This window comes from Myotis davidii, unplaced genomic scaffold, assembly GCF_000327345.1.
Source record: "Myotis davidii unplaced genomic scaffold, ASM32734v1 scaffold461, whole genome shotgun sequence".
NCBI lineage: Eukaryota > Metazoa > Chordata > Mammalia > Chiroptera > Vespertilionidae > Myotis > Myotis davidii.
The window spans coordinates 3152764-3167272 of NW_006295825.1; the positions used below are offsets into that span (position 1 = coordinate 3152764).

Genomic DNA, 14509 nt, shown 5'->3' on the forward strand with positions numbered 1-14509 from the left:
ACTTCTCTTTTCCCCAAGTCAGACTATAACTATATTTTAATGAGTTGGAGTTGGAGTGAATCTCATGGTTGCCATCACTGTGTTGGAGACCCCCAAGATTATCCCTATATTCAAAGCTTTGTTAGAAAGACTTATAGAACTCAACATGTAGTTGTAGTTACGACTAAGATTTCTTATAATAACTTTGCTTATTAAGGACACATAGCTGGATCATAAGGGGAAAAGATACAGGTGGAATCTGGAGGAATCCATGTGCAAGCTTTCTTATGTTCTCTCCCTCCTATGAGAGGTCACATGGAACATACTCTTTACCCAGCAACAAAATGTGTGTGATGTTTTAGGTAAGGCCGTTAGAGACTTAACACCCAAGATTTCTACTGGGGGCTGGTCATGAAGGTATGCTCTGCCTGTCATGTACCAAAATTCCAGACTTCCAGAAAGAAAACAGGTTTCAACATAGACCACATTGTTTGTTCAAACATTCTAGGCCACGCTTACCACTTTGGGACAGTTTTGTATCAATGTAGGACATTTTACCAGTTGAATTTCCAGATACCAACCAAGGACCTGTGTTATAAGCATGCCTTTTTAAAGATAGCAGTCTCAGGCCTGCTATATTAACTCTTTTCTGCACAGAAGTATACACGAGAGTTGTTAGATAATTTGTATGTAAAGAATTGAAGCTTCCCATTAATAATTTTCTGGATTAGATATGCTTCCTCAGCTTCATAATTAAGATGTAAGCTAAAACTGCTTATTTAAAATAAGTACTCAAGCTAGGGAATATTATAATAACTAGATATGATATTGGGTGGGTACTAGACTTATTGGGGGAATCACCTTGTAAGTTATAAGAATGCCTAACCACTGTGCTGTATAGCTGAATCTAATATAAAATATTAACATTCACTAGAATGTCAACTCTAATTGAAATTTTTTTAAATAACTAAATGTTCTACAAGGTAAAAATTAATTTTGTTGAAAAATCTTTACAAAATTATGAAATTTATTTTATTCATATATTAGTTTCACTTGGTCTAAAAATAAACTTAGGCGCTAACTGGTTTGGCTCAGTGGCTAGAGCATCGGCCTGCAGACTGAAGGGTCCCAGGTTCGATTCCGGTCAAGAGGATGTTCCTTGGTTGCAGGCACATCCTCAGTAGGAGGTATGCAGGAGGCAGCTGATCGATGTTTCTCTCTCATCGATGTTTCTAGCTCTCTGTCTCACTCCCTTCCTCTCTGTAAAAAATCAATAAAAATATTTTTAAAAAATAAAAATAAACTTAGGTTTCCATAAATGGATAAATGTTATTTATAAATATATTCCTCAGTATTGATTTATGCAGTTAATAGTATATGAACAGATTTTTTAATATTAGTGAATGTTACCATTTTCATTTTAGTTTTACATTGTGAAGGAAAACAGAGGTAATGAAGGCACGTGTGTTGGAGTTTCTCGTTGGCCAGTACATGACTTTAACCACCGTACTACCTCGGATATGTGGCTCTATCGGGCCTATAGCGGTAACCTCTATCACAATGGAGAACAGACTCTGACATTGTCCAGCTTTACTCAAGGAGATTTCATTACCTGTGTGTTAGATATGGAAGCCAGGACCATTTCCTTTGGGAAAAATGGAGAGGTACTAAAACTCATTCACAAGCATTGCATGTTTTCTTGTTTTTATTTACACTCAAATTAGTTTTCAGATGCTAGTTATTTAGTTTATGGATTATCCATTCTTCATTGCCTTTCTCTGATACTTTTTGGTTCTTATATATTTACTAGAGGCTCGGTGCACGGATTTGTGCACTGGTGGAATCCCTTGGCCTGATGTGCGGGGATCGGGCCGAAACTGGGGTCTCTGACATCCCCTGTTGGGTCCTGGATTGTGAGAGGGCGGTTCTCAGGTGACACACCCTGGGATTGGGCTCCCTCTTCTCTGGTTCTGGGTGCGTCACCCGAAAATTGCTGCTGCCAAGTGACCACAGCTTGGCAGCTCCTGCATTGAGCATTCGCCCCCTGGGGTCAGTGTGCATCATAGCTACTGGCCGGTCGGCTGGTCACTTAGGCTTTTATATATATAGATCACCAGATCAACAACAGAAAGATAGTAAAATTTCAGTAACATGGTTGAAACAGACAAACAAATTAAGATTATTTATTATGTGTAGAATTTCCTTGGTTAGTAAGGTTAATTGAGATTTGGCTGTAGTAACGTTGTTCTGTTTCCTAAGAGCTTTGAATCTTTTGGATATTTCCAATTTTTAAAAATATTTTGTTTCCTTTTCTTCTCATCATCTGTGCCACACTATAGGAACCAAAATTAGCTTTTGAAGATGTTGATGCAGCAGAGTTGTACCCATGCGTGATGTTCTATAGTAGCAACCCAGGGGAAAAGGTAATGAAACCTCAAGTCTAAAACATAAAGTATTTGTTAATACTTGTTAACATCAAATAGAGCTTATGAATATAAGTTATTATTACCATTAAAAATTCCTGCTCAGGTAATTTACTTTTCTAGAAGAAGGTTAGGTTTCTTTTAGAAATTGCCTTCGCTTTTTACTAAGGCACTATTTGATATTCTGACAATGTGAATAGAGTGAATCAACTTTCAAGTATATGTGCAATTATAACAATTATAGAAAATAGTTTAGGAGATTAAAAATGGTGGTAGAGTAGGAGGATGCTGCATAGACATGTACCCAGGAACAAGCTGGAATTACAACTGAAATACAGAAAGGCTTCCTGAATAATCAACAAACTATTCACAGGAGAGAACCCAAGGTCCAAAGGTGTAGACCGCATAGAGACTGGTAGGAGGGGCAGAGGCGCGAAAGGCCTAGCCAGGCTCCCACAGATGGCAACTGAAGTAAGTCCCGGAGAGATAGCTTAGTTGTGGGGGGGAAGCCTGGCTCCCCATCAGAGAACACCAAATCTGAGGAGGGTACCCACATAACACCTCACTGTGAAAAGCAGTGGGGTGCTGTCTGTCAGGGAGTGGCAGCTGAAAGTTCAGGCACCCTCTTGAAGGGCCAATGCACAAAAATTCCCTGTGGAACCACCCACCTTGTGCTCTGGCAGAAGGAGGCTGAATTGGACTGGAGCTGTGAGAGCAGAAGCCAGGACTGGGGATATGGGAGATAGAGCTCAGAAGGCAGACACCTCAAGTTTCCTGGGCTGAGCCATTCCCTCACATAGCAGAGGACATCTTTCCTACATAGACACCTGCCTTGCCTGGGGTGAAGACAGTTGACCCACCTATTGGAAAACACCTTGCCGTAAGGCCACTTAAGAGATTAAAAGTAACAGTTAGCCTCCAGGCAGAAGCAACTGCCCCACACTGTTGAAAAAACTCCCACACCTGAGGATGATTGCCTGGGGGCAATTCAAGTCAGAATCCTATTAGTCTGTAGACAGAAGTGGTATGACACACGTGTCAAAGGTACACGCGAACTCATTTTTTTTATTGATTTTTCTTTGTTAAAAGGCATTTCAATATATAAAATAAATATCAAAAATATAAGTCTTTGTTTTACTATGGTTGCAAAGATCAAAAAAGTTCTATTTGTGACACAGCACCAGAGTTATTTTCAAAATGCTGACACACTGAGCTCAAAAGGTTTGCCATCACTGCCCTCTAGGAAAACCACCTCCTTATACAGCCTACGTGGTGCCATTTTCACAAAATGTTCTTTTTCAGTCGTCGACGAGTATACTAAGAAAATATGGTAAAAAAATATGGTTTATAGGAAGACGAGTTACAAACTGTTTTCATAACCAGCATCAAAAATACTATATAGAACCAAAATAAAAAAATTAGTCTGAAAAAGAAACGTTTTTAACAAAAAAATTGTTGGGGAAGGGGTTAAGGGAGCTGTGGGACAAAGTGAAACGCAATATTAAATAGTAGGTGTGCCTGAATAGGCAGAAAGGAAAAAAGGAATAGAGAAGGTGTTTAAAGAAATAATGGTAGAAAACTTCCCTAACTGGTAAAGGAAAAAGTCACACAAATTCAGGAGGCACAGAGAACCCCAAACAAGAAAAACCCAAACAGATCCACGCCCAGACACATCATAATTAAAATGCCAAAAATTAAAAACAAAAGAGAGAATTTTAAAGGCAGCAAGAGAAAAGGGATTCCCATAAGGCTGACACAGTGAAGGGATGGTAAACATTTTTCCATGCAAATGGAAAAGAAAAAAAAAAAGCTGGAGTAACAATACTCATATCCAACAAAATAGACTTTAAAATGAAGACCATCACAAGAGACAACAAAGGTCACTACATAATACTAAAGGGATTGATCCAGCAAGAGGATATAATCCTGATAAACATTTATGCACCCAATATAGGTGCACCTAAATATATAAAAAAAACTTCTAGAGGACTTTAACAGAGAGATTGACAACAATACAGTCATAGTAGGGGACTTTAACACCCTCTGACTTCCCTGGACAGATCTTCTAAAAACTTAACAAAGAAACAGAGACTCCAAAGGACACTCTGGATCAGATGGATTTAATAGATATTTATAGAACATTTCATCCCAATGAAGCAGACTATACATTCTTCCCAAATGCACATGAATCATTCACAAAGTATGGAATTTCCTCAAAAAATTAAAAATGGAACTCCCATTTCACCCAGTAATCCCACTTCTAGGAATATATCCCAAGAAATCAGAAACACCAATCAGAAAGGATATATGCACCCCTATATTCATAGCCACACAATTTACAATAGCTAAGATTTGGAAACAGCCTAAGTGCCCATCAGCAGATGAGTAGATTAGAAAACTGTGGTACATCTACACAATGGAATTTACGCTGCAGTAAAAAAGGAACTTTTACCATTTGCAACAGCATAGAGGGAATTGGAGAGCATCATGCTAAGCGAAATAAGCCAGTCGGAGAAAGATAAATATCATATAATCTCACTCATTTGTGGATTATAATGAACAACATAAACTGATAAATAAAAATAGAGCCAGAGGGAAAAATACTAGAATTTAATAGAAGTAATTCTGTCATTTGCAGATTTTTAATATTTCCTACAACTTCTTTGATATCATACTATCTTAGTATAGTTTTGGTAATATTACCAAAAGTTCTTTTATTCTTGAAATATTAATGTTTATTGCATGTAATATTATATGTAAGATCATTTTTCTTGAATAATTGGTGCTTATTGCATGTAACATCATATTTAAGATCATTTTTCTTGAAATATTAAAGTTTATTGCATGTAACATTATTATATTTAAAATTTTTTCTTGAAATAAAAAAAACCTAAAAAAAGGAAATAAAATGTACCATAAAGGATTAAAAAAAGAAGAAGAAGAAAATATTTTAGGGATAATCTGGTTCATTGGCAATTATGAATATGAGAGAAAAATATAGAAACAATCTTAAATGTAATCAGGTATTATTAGCAGAATAATGGACATTCCAACTGTGGTGGGGAAGCTACCTTTCATTTATTCAGTTGAAGGGGTTCTCAGACCTTGTAGTTGGTATAAATTCAATCTCTAAACTTGTGGGAGGACTGTATTAAAGAGATACCCTTTCATAAACTCTTTTTCTCCTCATCTAAAGTTAGGCCAGACAGACTTCTCTATGGTGTCCTATACTGGTGGGTCCGTTTGTTTTCCACCCTATCCTTTTACTTGAGGATGTTGTGCAGCCTAGATCTGATATTCAGAATTTCTAGTTATTCTTTAGTAGAAAGTTTTTACGCTGTCTCATGTATAATATTTCTATAATGGAAGGCCTGGACTCAGTAAATCCTAATCATGAAAGTTACATTTTATTCTCTGCTTTTAACTGTATTTTTTAAATTTTCAAAAGTTATAATTTCAGGCTAACCATTGACATTTTTGAACATTTACTGTGTCTGGCATTGTAGTAATAAGCATTTATGTGCATAGTCTCATTTAATCTTTAAAATAACCTACTATTACTATTAAAGTAACCTACTAGATGAAAAAGCTGAGGTTTAGTGAGATTAAATTTTCTAAGACTGTGCAGAGTTATGGTTTGAACTAAGTCTTGCTCTTTTAAACTCTATAAGTCTTACTTGAAATGCGTGTTCAGATTGGGACTATCCTAATTATCTAGATTTATGATTTTCTTTCTGCCCCTTGAACAATATAAGATGGTCCCAAAACTCAGTATTATTCTGGAATCTTGAGGATGAAAGAGAATAGATCCTCAAGGCTTTTTTAAAATATATATATTAAATTGAATCAGTCACATATACCTTAGTCTGTATCCATCGCGTGGCCACAACAGTTCTGATACTTACAGGCTTCAGGAATTTTAAATGACTGGGCAGCTTATTTCAGAGAATCGTAATGCTACTAATTTAAGTAGATCTGTAATATTTGCTCACTCCTTACTGGGGCCAGTGATATAATACCAGGCATTAGGAGGCCAAACACTAGTTTCACATGGGATTGCACATGTCAGAATTTATAGTGACTAATAATTTGGGAGACCTATTACTATTATGTATTTTCCACTCCTTTTCTTTTACAGGTAAAAATTTGTGATATGCAGATGCGTGGCACACCACGAGACTTACTTCCAGGAGACCCCATTTGTAGTCCAGTAGCAGCGGTGTTGGCAGAGGCCACTATTCAGCTTATCCGAATCCTTCACCGAACAGACCGTTGGACTTATTGCATTAACAAAAAAATGATGGAAAGGCTGCACAAAATTAAAATGTGTATTAAAGAGTCAGGTCAGAAGCTAAAGAAAAGCCACTCGGTTCAAAGCCGAGAGGAAAATGAAATGAGAGAGGAGAAGGAGAGCAAAGAGGAAGAGAAAAGTAAACATAATAGACATGGCCTTACTGACCTCTCAGAGCTGCAGCTGAGGACCCTTTGCATAGAGGTGTGGCCGGTGCTGGCAGTGATAGGAGGAGTTGATGCTGGTCTTAGAGTTGGAGGTCGGTGTGTTCACAGGCAAACTGGGCGCCATGCCACACTGCTGGGAGTGGTCAAAGAGGGCAGCACGTCTGCCAAGGTCCAATGGGATGAAGCAGAAATTACTATCAGGTACGATCTGTTGAGTTATACTTGTTACAAATGAGTATGTAATGGTGACATGGGCCATTGCCTATGGGCAGTGAGAAATTATGTGTTTAGGTGAGCTGCCAGTTAACTTTTTAAAATACTTTTGTTCATATAGTTGTGTGTGAGTACTGTGATTTCTAAAGGAATATTTCCCAAATTTGTGTTCCTTGGAATACTAGTGATTTATAAAGTTTATAGTTTCTGTTTTGTTTTTTTTGAAGAAATGGTAAGCTCACTAGTTTATGTTTAACTGGGATCTTTTCTTCTATTTTTCATTTAGTTTCTTGCTTTTTGAACATTTCCATTACTCACTGGGATAGAAAAAAAGCCAGCCAGCAGATCCATCAGTTACATTTTGTGTAGGAGGTCTTTGAATGTATGACAGAACATTTTTGTGACTAAAATTAGGTTTTGGATTATCTGTGATTTTAAGTATTCTTTTTAAAAAAGATCTTTTTATTGATTTTTAGAGAGAGAGGAAGGGAGAGAGATAGAGAGATAGAAACATTGATGAGAGAAACTTCATCAATCAGCTGCCTCCTGCATACCCGCTACTGGGGATCAAGCCCACAACCTGGGCATGTGCCCTGTCTAGGAATCAGATCAATTACCTCTTGGTTCCTTGGTTAAGTTGAAACCAAGACTTAGGTTAATAAAACAAATGTTTACCACCAAACTTTTTATACTTGCTAAAGCTTTCATTTTGTATACTTATAACATTTTTAAAAATCTGGAAATTCTTGCCAAATATCAGGAAATTTGTGATTATAGTTTTGCTTAAACTATAAATTAGAAGCATTAATTGAAGATTACAAAGCAATTTTTTTAAAGAAACAATGCCTTCTCTGGGATAGGTTATAAATGGCCCTTACCCACATAATAAGCTATATTTATTATACAGACTTTCCAAATAGCTTTCATCAGGAATTGTCAGACAACATCTAGCCCACCTCCTGTTTTTATAAATAATATGACATGGCCACACCCTTTCGTTTAGGTGTATCATTGGCCACTTTCACACTATTGTGGTGGGGTTGAAAGATTGCAACAGAGATTGGCCTACAGGGTCTAAAATATGGGGTGGGCAAAAGTAAGTTTACAGTTATTCCTGTGGAAAAATGTATAATACAAGAATAAATACTAATGCAAGAATAAACTCTGTATTTCATGTACCCACACTGTAAACCTCCTTTTGCTCACCCCATACTTTTTGGCTCACAGAAATTTTGCTAATTTCTGGCTTACATTATATTATGGTAAATATTCTTTGAAAGCACATGCACATCTCATTGCTTTTGCATTTAACATCACATCTCCCCATTTTCTCATAATAGACTAATTTTTCTCTGTAATGTGTTTTCTAGCTTGTGTAGATTATTCTCTGTAGTGTGTACATGATGCATCTTATTTTGTCTACATTATATTCTGTACCTTCCTCCTGTCTATCCCTCACTTGCTTCTTCCTGTGTCATTCTGATCTTTATTAAAGCTTCCCAACTTTTTGGTCGCCTAGTGATACTCCATTGTATAATCTGGAACCCTGTGAACCACTGCCTTTTGACGTGGCGCGATTCCGAGGCCTGACGGCTTCTGTGCTGCTGGACCTCACGTATCTGACTGGCATTCACGAAGACATGGGCAAACAGAGCACCAAGCGACATGAAAAAAAACACCGACATGAGTCTGAAGAGAAAGGGGACATTGAGCAGAAAACTGAGAGTGAATCTGCTTTAGATACGCGAACAGGCCTAACATCTGACGATGTCAAAAGTCAGGGTACTACAAGTTCCAAATCAGAAGGTGAAATAGCTTCATTTTCTTTAGATCCAACCCTGCCAGGTGTGGAATACCAACACCAAATAACAGAAGGAAAGAGAAAAAATCATGAACACATGTCCAAAATCCATGACATACCCCAGACAGAAATGAGAGCAGTCCAGTTGTCTTATCTGTACCTCGGTGCTATGAAATCACTTAGTGCTCTTCTTGGCTGTAGTAAATATGCTGAGCTGTTGCTGATACCAAAAGTTCTGGCTGGAAATGGCCACAACTCAGACTGTGCAAGCTCTCCAGTTGTTCATGAAGACGTGGAGATGCGTGCAGCCCTGCAGTTCTTGATGCGACACATGGTGAAGCGAGCAGTCATGCGGTCCCCCATAAAGAGAGCATTGGGATTAGCTGATCTGGAACGAGCTCAAGCCATGATCTATAAATTAGTGGTCAGTGGGCTTTTGGAAGACCAGTTTGGGGGCAAAATTAAGCAAGGTATGTTATCTGATTTTTTTAAAAATGCTTTTGTGCTGTTGAAATTATAATTGTCAGAACTGATGTACTCTGTGATTTATAAAAAAAAATTTTTTTGGCAAAAGCAATTTTCATGTCATTTTTCCTTTGCAAGGTGAACAGTTCTTTTTTGTTTCTTTTATATTAATAATCTACCTATAATTTTCTGTTTTAAATCTATAAAGCATTCAAATTTAATAATTACTACTACATTTTGTAAAACTGAAATTTAATTCATGCCACAAAATATACTCAAGTATTTATTGATATGATTCAAAATACATATTATTCTGATGACTTCTCAGAGGCATTTTAAAGGATTACTTTTATAGATCCTGTACTGTATGTAAAAAAATCTAGTTTTATCTTTTATCCTCACCTTTGGAGATAATTTGAATTCTAAGATTAAAATGAGATTCATTCAGTAAATATTTATTGAATGCCTACCATGTTCCAGGTACTCTTCTAGGTTTTGAGGAGTCAGCAATGACAAAACAAAGTCCCTTGTTGTAATGAAACTTCAATTGCTGTTATTCTTTCTTTCCTTCCTTTTTCTCTTTCTCCTTTCCTTTTTCTTTACTCCTCTCCTTCCTGTCTTAGCTTAGACAGTGAATAGGCAGAGAGAGGTGCATGGTGCATATAATAGGAGTGTTAAGATCATGATGTTTATGAAAGTATGTGGCCATTTAGCAAACCTTAATAGAATTAGCTATCGTTGTAGCAACAAGCCCCCCCCCCCCCCCAACTTTTAGGAGTAGTTTATTTTGTGAGCCATTGTCCTTTTCAGAGCATGGAGTTTCTGTCTAGGTTTTCATAATCTTGTATTTACATGTCTTCATCTTTGCTTGCTTAAAGACTGAAAATAGGCATCAAAATAAAAGTGCTAAGGAAATACAGTTTTAATGATAAAATATCTTTAGGGAATCTCTGGTCAAATCTCACATACACAAATGAGACTTTTTAAAAAAGAGAACCTTTCCTAACAAAAAGAAATGAATAATTACAAGGGCTGGTTCCTTTTTTTTTTGTCTGTAGAGTCTACAGTTATGAGGATAATAGTAAATTCAGTGAAAGATGTAAAAACATTTTTTCTGTAAATCTTTTATAGAATTGATATTTATGAAATATGTTAGAAACTTTCCAAGTTAAAGGTTAAAAGCTTTCCATTCCCATTTGAAAGAAAAAAAAAATCCTTACCACTTTCTTAACCTTGGTTTATAGAGATTGATCAACAAGCTGAAGAAAGTGACCCAGCCCAGCAGGCACAGACTCCAGTTACCACTAGCCCATCAGCCTCGAGCACGACTTCCTTTATGAGTAGCTCGCTGGAGGACACCACAACTGCCACCACTCCAGTCACTGACACAGAAACAGTGCCTGCATCTGAGTCCCCAGGAGTGATGCCACTAAGTCTCCTCAGGTAGGGAAGTTAACCTTTAAATTGTGCCATATTTGATGCCTATGGTTATGAGCACACAGGTATTCTCTTATGAAGAATGTGCCCAACTAAATCAAGGTGTTCTAGAGTTAGAAGGAATCTAAAGGATCATATGGTCAAACCCAATTTACTGAAGTTGGAAATGTCCTTCAGAAGAAGTTTAACAACTTGCCCAAGTCTCATAGCTAGTTTTAGTCCCAGATCTAATCAATGGTTCCATTGCCAATCAGGTACTCCAGCACTATTCTATCTCCTTATAATGGTTCTTTCATTTTTTGGCTAGGCTTTTGAATATGTTTTCCCTGAAAAAGTAAATATTTGTGTTTTGATTGTTACAACTTTAAGAAAGAGCTTGCCTGCATGAGTTAATTTTCTTTTCTCAGGTTATTTTCCCTTTAGAATAATTTCTTTATTCTTTATTTCTTTCTTATTATAAGATCAAGCAAGTCTACTTTTCAAATGAAAGAGCGTGTCTTATGATGCTTCTTCAACCAACCCTATTTTAATAGATTTATAAATTTCAAATAATGTTCCAGTTTCTTTTTGCTTCAGTTTGCCAGATGTATACACAAACCAAAAACCTTGAGAGAAGATCTCTAGGGAGGGGGTGTTTTGTGAACTTTCTCACCTAGGGCTTAAGTGAAATCAAGGGAAGGAAAATGAATAGTATCCTTTTTTCTTATTTATTTTCCCCCTTCTCTTAATTGACGGGTCACTATTATTCCCCTGTGTGTAGATTGACTTCTTAGGGAGAGTGGCTGTTATTGTAATGATTCTCAATATTTGGTGTTCACAAGAGCTACCTAGGAGGCTTTTTAAAGCTCTGGGGGTGTATTCCCCAAGTCTCTCACTAGGTCTGGTGGGGGCACATAATTTGCATTTGAATTGTTTCCTCAATAATTCTGACACAGTGGCCACACATTAAGAATTATTGCTCTGTCTCATGCCCTCAACCCCCTGGCATGAGTGGGGGGGATAAAGATACATATGTAATAACTTAATCAATAAAGAAATTTTAAAAAAAGAATTATTGCTCTGGTTTGGGGCAGAAGGAGCACTAATCCTAGTAGCTACTATTCCCCATTCCCCACACATCTCCTCCCACTTAGCTCTCACTTAAGTAACACAGATCCAGGAGGTGCTTCTGTTTAAGAAAGCAAGAAGAGAGAAATGATAGAATATTCTAATATGGTTTTTAATTCCTCCAGCAATTAATAGAATTCAAGGCATCCATAGAGGATCAATAGCACCATGACTCCTTTTGCCTTTCAAGTTCTGTAGTGTAGGCATGGGATTCAGTGGTATAATAATGCTCCCTTGTTCCCAGAACCATTCACCAGGGCTTGTGACCCCTCCTTTCTTCTTAGTCTTTGTTTTCCTGTTATTGACTGGGACTATATTAGAGCTGCAATTGTGTCTGCCTTCTGAATATCAGAAATCAGGGAACAAGTGCCTCTTACATGAAGATGATCTTACAATTATTTGAGTGCATCGACAATGCTTTCTTGATGCTTAAAAGTTATTAGTTCTATTGAACAAATCAAAAGAGCAGTCAGTCGGTGAGGAGCTTCCTGGACTTTCTTCTTTACCCAGTGTCTGCCTTCTCAGCCTGAGGGGTCTGCCTCTCTGAATCTTGTCTCCTTTACACAGCTGGTATCTCATTCTTATGCTATATTTCAGTTGTGCTGGGTGACTGAGCAGTTATCTTTTCTTTTGGTAACTTATATAGATTATTACTTGGAATCCATGTGAATAATTTCATGGCTAGCTAGTGAACTTATGTTTGAAGTAATTGTAAGTTATCTATTTTTACAAGTTTTTTTTATCCTGTAACTACTGTATGCCTGTCAAAATACCCCTGTCTTCTTGGTATTATAGTAGAGGAAAGCTCCTTAAGACAGGGATTTAAAAAAATGTTTTGTTTATTGCTGTATTCCCCCACATGCTATGTTATTGGCATTTTGCGAACAAATGATAAGGTATTGTTACTTGTATAGATTACTTGTATTACTTGTATAGATTATCTTATGAGATAAATGATTTTTAAAACTGTGGAATCTTCCTCACCCCAATTAATTATAGCTAACTTGTGTAGTTTTCCAGGTCACATATTCTTTTATAAGACTGTGATGTATATACAGGGTGGGACAAAAGTAGGTTTACAGTTGTGAGTATGCAAAAGAGTTTATTCTTGTATTATTTATTAATTATTGTATTATTTTCCATATGAACAACTGTAAATCTACTTTCGCCCACCTTGTATTTTGTAATTGGATTTTTATACTAATGTTGTTTTCTTTAAAGGCAAATGTTCTCTAGTTACCCAACTACCACCGTACTTCCCACACGTCGTGCACAGACTCCTCCAATATCATCATTACCAACCTCTCCTTCTGATGAAGTAGGAAGAAGGCAAAGCTTAACTTCTCCTGATTCCCAGTCAGCAAGGCCAGCTAACCGCACAGGTGTGTGTATTATCATGCGCTATGACACCCAGACGTTTTGATATTCCAAATGTGTGAGACTTTATTATGTAGGCATTGTGTTTTGTCTTCATGGAGGTAAAAGCAATTATTTTAATTATGGGGGATAGTCTGCCCCATCATCAAAATGAGCTGTCTTCTGTATTTTGAGTCTCTAGATTGAATTATGGCTATTTGGGGGGGAAATAACATATTGTACATCAGTTATATTAGTCCTTTTTAAAAAATTTTTTTGAAAATTTTTTATTTAATTACAGTTGTCATTCCATGTTATATTAATTTCAGGCATAAAGCATGGTGGTTAGACATTTATTTAACTTAATGAATTGATCCCTTTGATTTATCTAGTACCCACCTGGCACCATACATAATTATACAAAATTATAGACTGTATTTCCTTTGCTGTGCTTTATATCCTGGTGACTATTTTGTAACTACCAATATGTACTTTAAAAAAATATGTACATTTTTATTGATTTTAGAGAGAGAAAAGGAGAGGGAGACAGAAACATCAGTGAGAGAGAAACATTGGTCAACTGTCTCCTGCATGCCCCCTACTGGGGACCCAAGCCTGCAATCTGGGCATGTGCCCTGATTGGGAGTAGAACCGTGACCTCCTGTTTAAAGGGCTGATGCTCAACCACTGGGCCAATCTGTACTTCTTACTCCCTTCACCTTTTTCACCCATCCCTTTAGTCCAGCTTCCCTCCCATCTGGCAACCATCCTTTTGGTTTTTTTTCTAATAATATAGGTATTTTTAGTGCTACGAATTTTCCTCTAAACACTACTTTTGCTACAACTCAAACATTTTGAAATGCTGTGTCTTCATTTTCATTCAGTTTAAAGTACTTTCTCATTTACCATAATATCTTCTTTGGCATAATTAGAAGTACAGTATTTTGTTTCCAAATTTTGGGAAATTTTTCAAATACCTCTATTCTTGATTTTTAATTTAATTTCATTATCATCAAAGAACATACCTTGTACAATTTGAATTTTTTTATTTTTTTAATTAAATCTTTATTGTTCAGAATATTACAGTTGTTCCTCTTTTTTCCCCCATAGCTCCCCCTCCACCCAGTTCCCATCCCACCCTCGTCCCTTACCCCCCCATTGTCCTCATCCATAGGTGCACATTTTTTGTCCAGTCTCTTCCCGCACCCCCCACACCCCTTTCCCCCCCAAGAATAGTCCATTCCCTTTCTATGTCCCTGATTCTAGGTGC

General features: G+C 37.0%; 1 protein-coding gene across 16 annotated transcripts in view; it reads left to right on the forward strand.

Moving 5' to 3' along the window:
- The window catches only part of HERC1 (HECT and RLD domain containing E3 ubiquitin protein ligase family member 1), a 172472-nt gene that overhangs the window by 99094 nt on the left and 58869 nt on the right, over window positions 1-14509 (forward strand). For 15 of the 16 annotated variants that reach the window (XM_015568536.1, XM_015568535.1, XM_015568534.1 and 12 more), the window contains 6 exons: window positions 1404-1643; window positions 2319-2402; window positions 6541-7061; window positions 8569-9344; window positions 10584-10782; window positions 13105-13265. In XM_015568536.1, coding sequence (XP_015424022.1) covers window positions 1404-1643; window positions 2319-2402; window positions 6541-7061; window positions 8569-9344; window positions 10584-10782; window positions 13105-13265 — 1981 coding nt within the window. The remainder of the gene's footprint in view (window positions 1-1403; window positions 1644-2318; window positions 2403-6540; window positions 7062-8568; window positions 9345-10583; window positions 10783-13104; window positions 13266-14509) is intronic. The other variant, XM_015568539.1, reaches the window with a different exon arrangement.